This window comes from Aptenodytes forsteri, unplaced genomic scaffold (assembly GCF_000699145.1).
Source record: "Aptenodytes forsteri isolate BGI_AS27 unplaced genomic scaffold, ASM69914v1 Scaffold118, whole genome shotgun sequence".
In the NCBI taxonomy this organism is placed as follows: domain Eukaryota; kingdom Metazoa; phylum Chordata; class Aves; order Sphenisciformes; family Spheniscidae; genus Aptenodytes; species Aptenodytes forsteri.
In genome coordinates, this window is record NW_008795859.1 from 2112966 (window position 1) to 2123878 (window position 10913).

Below are 10913 nucleotides of genomic sequence, written 5' to 3' on the forward strand. Positions count from 1 at the left end.
CCTCTCCCTCGGCTGTTTTCGGCAGGGAAAAGGGGTTCACCGCCGCCCTGGCCCCTTTGGGGCTGTCCGGGATAACCCGGGGCTCGGCAGCCAGGGCAAGGCTCTGCCTTGAGGCCTCCCGCTGCTGTAGCTCTGCTGTGCATGGATACGGGGTTGGGAAGTGCAGGTGGTGGGTCATCCTGAGGAGGATGCTCTCACCCTAGTTGCTAAACCTGGGAGATTTTTTCCCATGCTACTCATTGTTAGCAAGTGCAGGGGAGTTTTTCACTTCCATACTGGCCAGACATGAGTCAGCCGTTACCTGGAGGTCTGCTGCTGTCAGCCCTATGCTGAGTCTGGGCTACCAAGTCTCACGAAGAAGCTGGACAGATGACCTCAGGCAAGGGCCATCCTAACACCAAGACATAACTTGCAGCCAGCTCAGAGCAAGGACAGAGCACCTGCCTGCAGAAGATAGCAGAAGCATATCTAAGACTGTCACCCTCCCATCCACAATGACCAAATCCTTTATTTATTCTCTTGCAGAATTAATCTTTGCTATAAAAGCAGAGATCTGCACCACCTAATTCATGCACCTTCCACCTGATGCTGAGCTGCCCAGCACAGTGCTTATTTTAGAAACATCACCATAACCCTCATAATAGCAGGTAAATCATTAGAAAGAGATGAAGCAAACTGACAAACCGGCAGTGTGAATTTCAGACGGTACGAAAACTATTAGAGACTTTGAGTCAGCTATAGATTAGTAAAACACTCTATTTATTACAAAAAGCATCAAAACTGAAAGGACCAAAAAAAGGGGGGAGAGGATAAGGAAGAACATATATACAAATGTGAAAGGAGATTAAAATCACAGTCTTAAGTGAATATTCAGTGTAATTCTCAAAAGGAGAGTCGGTTCATGTGTCAGAACAGGAATGCATTAATGCCAACTGTAATATTTTCCCCCTCTAGATATATAAGATGCTGCAATATGAATGTTAATACAATTAATGCATATTACAACTGAAGATATAAATACAGCTGGCATAATCTGCCAGCAATATATCTTAAAATATATGTGGGAAATGGAAATGGCAAACTGCTGGGTTAGCTCAGAAACAACAAAGCTTAGTTGAAAGGAGTGCAGAATATACGTTACAATCCTTCTCACCTTGTTTCTACAAAAATAGAACATGTCCAAGTACAACAAAAAGAAAGAACTGAAAAGGTGTTGGAGCACAGATTAATCTACCCTGAATTTGCTGCTCCTCGGCTGTACTCTGGCTTTATGCATCATAGCACAAAGCAACTTGCGCTGTACCAAGTTCAGCAGGAGGTGTAGGAGGCAAGGCCTGTTTGAAGCTAAGAGCAAACAGGAGGCCAAAGTCCAACATTACAATTTCAATAAGTATGAATGAAATGCCCTAAAATATTACACAAAGATGGTAAAAGTACTTTTCATTGTCATTCCTGAGTTCAAGCTAAAAGGAGTAATACAAAGAGAACAGCTGGGCTTTTCAGAAAATGCTTTGTCCGTGTCACTGAAATAATCTAAAATGAGCCTGTTTAATCTGGACGGACCGCGAGGCCTTCAATGGCGAGTTATGAAACTACATGCTCAGTGGCGTCTTTCTAGAGCTTCTTGATCCAGGGCTGCAGAAAGGTGGCGAGGCTGGGGGAGAAAAATGCTCAGGACCACATTTTCAGGTGATATCTCTTTTGGACTTCCTTCCTTCAGGGGTCATGCTTTGAGATGACTCTTGGCTCCATCTTATTTTCAGGGTGCTGGTCGTCCCCTGACTCAGCTGGGAATCTGGTATGCACCAGTGCAAAGGCAGGAGGCCTGGAACCTCCCACTAAAATGTAGCCCTAAGAATTCACCCCAGAGCCTACATTTCCAAACCACGAGGGGTGACTCACAGGATGAAGCAAAGGCAGAAGCGAGCACTTCAGCTCAAGGCATTTGTTCCTCTATGCTAAGCGGTAGGCAATTGTGCCTCTCCAAAGACAGTATACAAGAATTCAGCTGTACTACAGAAGATTTTGGGAAGTCACACGCTTTCTTCTCTTTTTTTTTTTAAAAGTCTGTGAAAGAAAACAAACGTTAAATGTCCAAGGCACAGTGTGAGCTCAAGTTGTGCTACATCCGCATTCCATCTTAAAACCAGTATAGTGGTTGACTGCTATGGGATAAGTACCTCTAATTTTCCACCTGCAGCAGCCTGGGATGACGGCTCTGTCTTCCAGATCGAAAGAGCCAAAGCGCCAGTGAATGTATTGCTTGTAAGCAAGGTGATGCAGCTGGTTGTTGATACTGCCATCCGTCAAGCCCAGAAAGGGGTCTTTGTAGAGAAGGGCTTTCTTCAGGGTGTGACTGGACAGCACCAGCTGCTGAAACCAATGGGAGGCTGCGATGCACTGCCTTTTTTTCCTTCAGCAGCAGAGCTGCTCATGGTACTTCTGTGTTGGCAGGCATTTGCCACAGCAGCACCACTTTTGGCAGTCTGGGGAAAAGGCCCCTTGTCTGAGAGGCTACCCCAGCTCGTATTCTTCATTATCATCTTTCTCGTTGGACTCACTGGTGCGCATCAGCTCGCATTCTTCATTATCACGGTTCTCGTTGGACTCAATGGTGCAGCAGCTGCCAGCATCACAGAATTTCACAGGGTGGCTCTGCAACAACAATTCCCAACATATATTAAAGAAAACAGCATTTGCTGCTTCATCCAACTGCAGAGAGCATTTACAACAGTGATCCTCACCATTGGGTTTTTCATTTGAGAGAGCACAATAGGGATAATGATGATAGATCAGCAGATCTGGAGGAGGATTGTCTTTCTGTGTTGCCAACGCCCACCCTAGCAAAATCGAATCGACACCTCGCAAGTTGTTTCAACACCAACGCACTCCCGCTGGCACATACCCACCACAGGAAAGCTGCAATTTTTAGCTGACTCTAGAAAATACATCCTCTGGTCACAGGACCTATTAACTTGAAGCGGACAATAGGAATCTAGTTTTAGCCCCTCAGAATCTAATCTGCAAATATGGGGGGGTGGTGGAAACCCAAATCAGTTTGGAATGACATTCCTCAGTTCTCCCTTCTGAAAGGAGGATACCAAAGGTTAAGTGTCTGTCTTTACCTCAACAATGCTGCCTTGAGCATGCTGCAAGCTTGTTTTCAGAGGTAACGTGTGGCTCATCAACATAGGACACATACATCACTTGTGCAGCAGAAGAAATGAGCATTGTCAGCTGGAGTAGTTACTTGGAGAACTGGGGACAAACACAGCATAGATCTGACCTCAGGGCTTGGGTTCTGCAGTCTGTACTCCAGTAACAATCCCCTGCAACTGCATGTTGCAAGGGCCCATATTTCCAGTATCTGGCACAGCAAGGACATGGGGAGCTGCGGGGACAGAGGGAGCAGGAAGAGATGGTATGGAACTACCTGTAGCAGTGTGGTTGTGCAGGGCCTTTAGGTACTCTTCACGCTTCTTTAAAAACACACATCTAAAATGCTGGGGGATTAGTAGAGGCAGCCTAGAGAAATAACCATTAACGTCTTGCAAAAGAGGAAGAGGCAAGTGAAGTTGGCAGGGAAGAGGCTTTGAGCAATGCCCTCTTCATGGACAACCCTTTCATGACATCCTTCTGCTGTTTCAAAGGATCACTATTCCCTGCAGGTTTCCCTGATAGAGCTGGTGTGACTCTGCCATGCCCAGGTTGTGTGTAGAGCCCACTGCACTCATGCAGTGTGTGCCGTGCACAGCTCCATGGAAGCTTCCTGGATTGGCTGCATTTTTGTATCCATAGAGCAGCAATTTACATTCTTTACCTGTCTTGGATTCAGCACAGGCTCATACTTTTTCCTGTTGTAAATTTTGTAGAATGGTGATTTGCCCCAGCTGGAGCAATTACCTACACCAATAGCAATTTCAATGGCACTCACAACCTGCACATGAAAAAAAAGCAAGTAGTGATTCCACTTTCTTAATGAGACTGTATCTCCAGAACTGGTTTTATTAACACAAAAAAGAAGTCTCTTACCAAACCAAAATAGGAGATCATGGACCCAATGTTTTTAATGAGTTCAATGCTGTTAAATTTTCTACCCTTAAAGAAAGCAGAAAAGAATAACCAGGAGGCAAGATCTGTTACCGCTCATTCAACTTAATGGCTTTTCTCTTTTTGTCTCTTCACAACGTATCTTTGTCTCTTTACAATTCAATCAATCCCAAAATTTCATAGACCATCTCAGACACTTTCCAGGGCAGAATAAGCAATTTGAGAGGGAAACAGTGGTGACACATGGGGTTCATGACAATAACATCATGTCATGATGATACCTGTTATTGTCTCAGTCTTAAACAACAATCCTGCCTCTCTCCCAGCCCTGCCATTTAATCCTCAGCTTTGCTCTCCTATGCTGCTCAGTTCAGTTCAGATCTACTCACCTGACATGACTTCCATCCCAGAACGATGCACAGGAGAGAGGAGAGGGGTATATGGCAGAAGTGGGGCTAACGAAATAGCAAACTTTCTTCTCCCTCCACAAGGAAAAAGAATTGCATTTCCTGTGCCGAAGACAAGGACATCAAACCGTATTCCATAGACTTTGAAAAGGGTTCTCTGCTCCTTCCCATGTGGTAGTTTGTAGTACCTTGCATATCTGCCACAGATTAAATGAAGATCTGTGCAGCTTCCCTGGCGGATATAATGCCATGAGGCTGCAAAACACAAAAAGAGGCGTAGATTCTTCTCCCTTCTTCCTCCAGCCCTTTCAGCCTTCTGAAATGAAGGTGCTGAGGCCAGCTTGATGAACAGTATTTTGCCCAGCATCTGACCTGGCAGGCTAAACTACATTAATACATATATAGAGATTTAGACAAATTAAAAATCCAACTAATGTCCAATGAGTGTTTTGCTGTCTCGATTCAAACTGAAACCTGAAGCTGCAGAAAGAAGTTCAATCACAGGTAAAGCAGATAGAAAACCCCAGCAAGGATATGTGAGGAGCTGGCAATGACAAGAGTGCCCATGCTCTGAAGGCTTTAATATCATGTTATCCAAGACCAATTCTGAACTCGTAAGCACACTTCAGCATGCTGGATATCAGCCATTTTCCATTCTTCGATCAGTAGAGAGTTGCAATAATCATGTGAGCCTTTACTAACTTCCAGTTTCTTATTCTATCAAGAACATGACCCTCCTGATGCACAGCTTACATCATCTTATGGATCAATAAGCAGTCACAGAGCATGGAACAAAGAGATCTTTTTAAATCTGACAATGAAAAGCTGACAGTACAGATAAAATCATTACATTAAACTGAAAGACATACTAAAACACACAATGGTACTAATATTCAACCGCAGATGACAATACCCATATATCTTCTGCTTCAGACATGCTGTCAGGTTTTAAAGTGCTGTATTGTTCTTGACTTGTTTACTCGAGTGATCTCTAAGTCCTGTTCTTCATTTAGATAGATCATTTGAACAGGAATTTGCTTAGCCGAAGGGACAGAAAGTCAGTTCCAGGGGCGGCAGATACTCGCAGATCACTCTGTCATTGCTAATCAAAATTTGTTTTATAGTTGGTTGCCTGTTCAAGTACTGAAAGAGTAAACTGTTTAAGAGGATATGTCTGGTGTAAATGCCATCAGCTCAGCCCTCTGCTTTCTAGCATCTCCAGGTACTCATTCAGATGATAGAGACATCCAAAGAAAAATACATTTTCCTCCTTTCCTTTTTCTTTGGGTTCAGTCCCTGCTGCTCTGCTTTGCCATCTTGATGCTAACAAACAAGCCCAGAGCAAGCTTTTACTTGATTCCACTCTCTCCTGCACATCCTACTGCAAGCTAAGTTTGGCAGACTTTCAGAGTGCTTTTAATCAGAGTTCCCTAGATCATGCGATCATTTGCTTCCCATTCACCGCGATCTAATTTGTGTTCTCTGAAGGCAGTGAGTCACTCAGAAAAACACATTGTAATGTGTTCTGCTTTCTTCTTGCTTGCACAGACATGAAATGCCCTTTTTCCTGTGCTGAACGGTTCCGCAGTCTGTGGCCAAGACACGTTTTATTGGCCAGCTCTTAGCCTCTGAAGCCTGCAGGTCAGTTAGGCTGTCTTTGAAAGTTTTCCTAACTCTTTCCAGGATCAGAGGTTTTCTCTAGCCCTCAGGGTAGAGGTTATTTCACATCTGCTCTTGATGGCACAGAAGCCTTCTCCTCTCTGACAGCTTTGTGCTCAGAGCTGACCAACAGGTCAAGAGTGATCAAGAGCTTTCTTGATCACTAGCTGAAGCTTTGCTCCCTTGCACCTCAAGTAGTTCTTTTCTTTTGAAAGGCTAAAGGCTGTTTCCATTTAAGTCTACTGCAAAATTCCCTTTGGAACTGAGATTAAAACAATAGGGCTCCCTGCAGACAGAGGTTATAAGTAGCTTTCCTAACTTCTAGGACAGCTAGACTGCAGGGGAAGCAGCACTCTATACGTGCCTGGTTTCTCATGCTCTTTTCCAACATTTTCTCCTGCTATTGCTCTTTGTTAGCTTTAAGACCCTGGGCTGGATGGACCTCTGATATGATAATATTTTACATTCTTATGACATACCACTGATGTCAAAAAAGTTTTCTTGAAATGTATTAATTGTAGGATCATTTCTAGCTCTCCCCCCTTACTCACTCGGGTAGTTCTACTGAAATCAGCAGCTCAGTTTATACAAGTTGGCATACACTAGCTCAACAGTGTAGCAGGGTTTGTGCATGTTCTTCGCCAAAACATCCATGCTTTTTTTAAATAGCATTATGCTCAATCTATTCACTGCACTTCAACTTTCACTGTCTTTGCTTTTTAAATCGCTGTACTGAACTACTCTGCTCCTATTTTTTAATTTTGGAGACATTAGAGAATGACATTTCTTTGCCAATAAACCCCTCGATTAACAGATACGGAGTCAGGCCACCAGGATGTGGTCTGGCATCACGCACACTCTCCCAGCAGTCTATGTTCTCAGACCAGGCTCACTTCCTGCACCAGAGATTTCAGCTGAACTGAGCAAAATAATCTTGCTACAGACTGGTATTTTGATGCTTAAAAGAGAACAATTTTTGGGCAAACCCATTCTTGGCATTGTGACCCCAGCTGTTAATCTGACACTAAACATCCTCAAAACTACTCCGCTGTCTTCTTCCAAAAGCCTTCTCAGAAACTGCTTTGCCTACAAAAATGTATTCAACAGAAAGGTTGCTGGCCTCAGCCTCACAGCAGTGTCTTGCTTTTTCCTTGTGATCTCCCCCACCTCCTGTCTGCGGTTGCCAGGTCAGAGGGAACACCTATTTGTTCTTTGTTTGCACAGCTCCAGCACAATGCAGCGTTGGAATACGCTGGCAGCTCCTCAACAGTTATGGCACTTATGTTAGCATCACAAATGTATGAAAACACATAATGTAATAATAATCATGCTGAGAGTCAAAAAAAGAGTGTTGTTACACAAGAGTTTTGACCCAGATCTGAGGGACAACTTTAGTTTTAAACATGCTGAAAAGCATTTGGCAAATGCTTTGTGCAACTATTTAGAACTGGAGTCACATCAAGACTTTTTGTCGAAACGTCTCATAAATCTGCTATATGCACACAGAACCAAAAGCTCTAATGTCTTTTTGAATAAATCTTGATTCAGTGAACTGTGGGGTTACCCAGATGGAAGAAAAACACTTTGTTATTTTATTTGTGTTAATTGCCTTGGGAAACTCACAAGTTTAGGTAGTTTCAAGCCTCAATTGCCATACGGTGGAATCTGCCCAAACTATTCTCTGTGTTAGCTCCCAGAATACTTGTTGGAAATTTCTAGGCCTTTCGACACAGAAATAAAATCTCCTGCAATACAAGCATGCTCGTTTGGAAGATGACCATGATGATACATCTATATAACTGTAGTAACTGCAGGTTAAGGACATGACCACAAGAGTGAAGGAGAATCAAACGTCTTGTCTTCCAAGTCATCATTCCCGACACCCATCACACCTTTGCTTCAACTCAGAAAATATGCTACTTGCTTCATATAACAATTTTTACCTGAAGTAGAATCCAGGCTTTATTGTTTTGTCATCAAGGCAGCGGAAACCATACTTTGGACTGCAGTCATAAAGCCAGCTGTCCAAGTTACACTCCCAGTTAATCTCAGTGGCAACGATTCCTCCCTAGAAACAGACACAGTAAGCTTAGGGACTAGCGCTGTGATGGCTGCCTGTGCTAAACTGCAGTTAAAGTCAGCAGAGACTTGAGGGATGCCATTGGCAGGGATATATCTCTATCGACGCACTAACTCATAAGCAACATTTGCCAATCAAGCAGTCTTCTATGGAAGTGTCTTAATTACGTGAGCTGGAAGCTACCATTCATTCAGGCCTTTCCTATCTTCTGTCTATTTCTCTTCATCTTAGTAGCACAAATGTGGATGTAGCTGATATACTGTGATGGTCATTTTGTTGCTTTAAACTACGTATAGGCTCAAACCAAAAGCCTGAGTGCAAGCCTAAGTTTTGTAGGCACCCAGTCCGAATGTTTCACCTTGAATGCACTGTGCCAGGCTGAGATTCAATAAATGTGGCTCAATTGATGACTCTGGGCAGGATGCTTTGTCTCTACTTCTATTCTACCCATCTGTTAATACCGACTTTCTAGAGTTATGGCTGGATACTGTGTTAAGGGCATTTGGCTCAATACCCTAAAGAACAGAGTGAAAATGTAATGGCAAAAATAAGTGCTTTTTGACTCTGAATATAAGCTGCCATTTGTGCCACTCTGACTTTTGGATGATTCCCCCAGCAACATGATTTAGGATCTGCTTGAGCAGAATCAAAAGATGACCACGAATGACAGCCTTTTATGGGACCTATTTAAATGCACTGTGCTTTGTAAAAAGGCCTCTACATGCTACAATACTAACAAAATAATATCAGCTCTGTGAACATGGGTCCCATCCTGTGAGATGTTAAGCACATTTAATTCTTGAAAGTTGGGGTTACTTTGCTTCTCATACAATCAGTTTCTAAACCTAGAACAATTCCACTATATGGCAGACAGCAAAATATGCAGGAAGAGAATCAAGAAAATGTTTTAATACTGAGGATGAAAAAAAAGTGGTATCACAGGCCTTTACTGCTACCTCAGAAAAATTCTCTTTTGCTTCTTGAAGGATATCTCCCAGATGGAAAATTGGACAGAGCAGGGAAGTTATCTTGTTGTATGTGCAGGAATTATCTAAATTTGGTGGAATATTGTGTGAAGAACACACACAATTGTCTAAATTTAAAAACAAGCTGGAGCAGCTACAGATACAGGTAAGGGACTTCACACTTACTAGAACCTGTGTTAAATGTGCTCAGTTTGTAAGTATACGAGCTTCTGGTTTTGTAGCTACCAGATCTATATATCCCTAACTGGGATCTGGGAATCAAGATGAATTCTTTACTCTTTGAATATTATCACCAACAAAATTTTACCTGTGTAAACTAAACAATTTCACCTTATAATTTGACTCACACGACTGTTGTGCTATATTTTAGTGATTTTGCCCTAACATAAAGCAGTATATCTGAATGAACAATCCTGTTGTCCAGTGCATGAGAGAAATAGAGTTATGCTGGGAGGCTCTGTTCCCAAGCTCTCCTTATTTCTCTTGGTTCCTGAAGGATTAATAGGGCTAAAGAATTACAGAAACTTGATATTTGTCACTCAGGCAGATACAGCCCTGAATGCATAGCCTTTTTGAGTAAAGAAGGTGCCAACTTATACAATCTTTTTTTCAGAGCACAACTACTCACTCTTGAGAAAGCATTGAGGAATGTTTGCACTTACATGGTATAATTAAATTTCGGGAAGTGAATGTTGTTCTTTATTAGCACAGTGAAGTCTTCAGAACTCCTCAGAACAGCAGGCCTAAAAAAGAAACATCAAATTAACTAACTTCTTTTACTTAAATACATCAGTTAATGTTATGCTACTTTACTATTACCTGGAAAGCTGTCAGTAGGAGGAATATGTTGCTAAGAATAACAGATTGAAATGCAGGGAGTTAGGTGGCTCAGGGGATCAAGAAAGATATAGGTGGTTTTCTTAGTTTTAGGTACAAATTGTTCTCTCTCTATTGCACTTGTTTGTGTGGGCCAAGCCTAACTGGAGTCTCTACATGCAGCTGAAATATGATCTCAGGAGACTTCTCATATAAATCTTGTTACGGAATAGTAGCAAGAAATTACACCATTTGACAGCTGCTGAGTTCTGCACAATGAATTGGCAGTTTCATTGCTGGTCCCCATAGACAGGTGGCCATTTACACCAATCACATCACCAAAGGCTGTCCTGCCTTCCTAGCAGATCAGGTTTGAGGACCTCCCCTGCGGTGGTTTGTGTCACAGTGGTTTGTATCACTAAATATATAGGTGGAATGCAAACACAATGGAAAGCAGGCTGCCAGACTGACCCTTCCTAAAAAGACTGATTTCTCTGAAGCTAATGTGGCAGGAAAGAAGGAATTTTCCCACAAGTTGCCAGCTGGGTAACCTTAGCCTAGACTGTGTGAGACTACACTCCAGGACTTGCCAGGGCTATAGGAAAGTAAGAGATACAACTTTCAGCATTGTTTGTCTAGCATAGGGACTATGCTGAACTGGAATATTGGTATTGTTCCATTTTAAGAATGAGCCAGGAATATTTTAATTTCCATCAAGACAGCCATTCCAAGGGGGAAATCCAGTCTTCAAAGCAGTCATCCACATAAAGGACAGTGCTTCTAAGCAGGGAATATTTTTCCTATGATTGTATTTTGAGCAATGCCTCTGCATCATGGCCTCAAGTTGCACCAGGGGAGGTTTAGATTGGACATGAGGAAAAATTTCTTTACTGAAAGAGTGGTTAAACATTGGAA

At 42.6% G+C, this 10913-nt stretch overlaps 1 protein-coding gene across 1 annotated transcript in view; it reads right to left on the bottom strand.

Moving 5' to 3' along the window:
* Positions 1–2112: 2112 nt before the first annotated feature.
* LOC103902866 (P2X purinoceptor 7) overlaps positions 2113–10913 on the bottom strand; it is a 15950-nt gene continuing 7149 nt past the window's right edge. The window contains 10 exon segments of the mRNA XM_009283977.1: positions 2113–2543; positions 2595–2655; positions 3126–3171; positions 3173–3237; positions 3821–3937; positions 4033–4098; positions 4555–4654; positions 8060–8184; positions 9141–9270; positions 9845–9925. Coding sequence (XP_009282252.1) covers positions 2113–2543; positions 2595–2655; positions 3126–3171; positions 3173–3237; positions 3821–3937; positions 4033–4098; positions 4555–4654; positions 8060–8184; positions 9141–9270; positions 9845–9925 — 1222 coding nt within the window.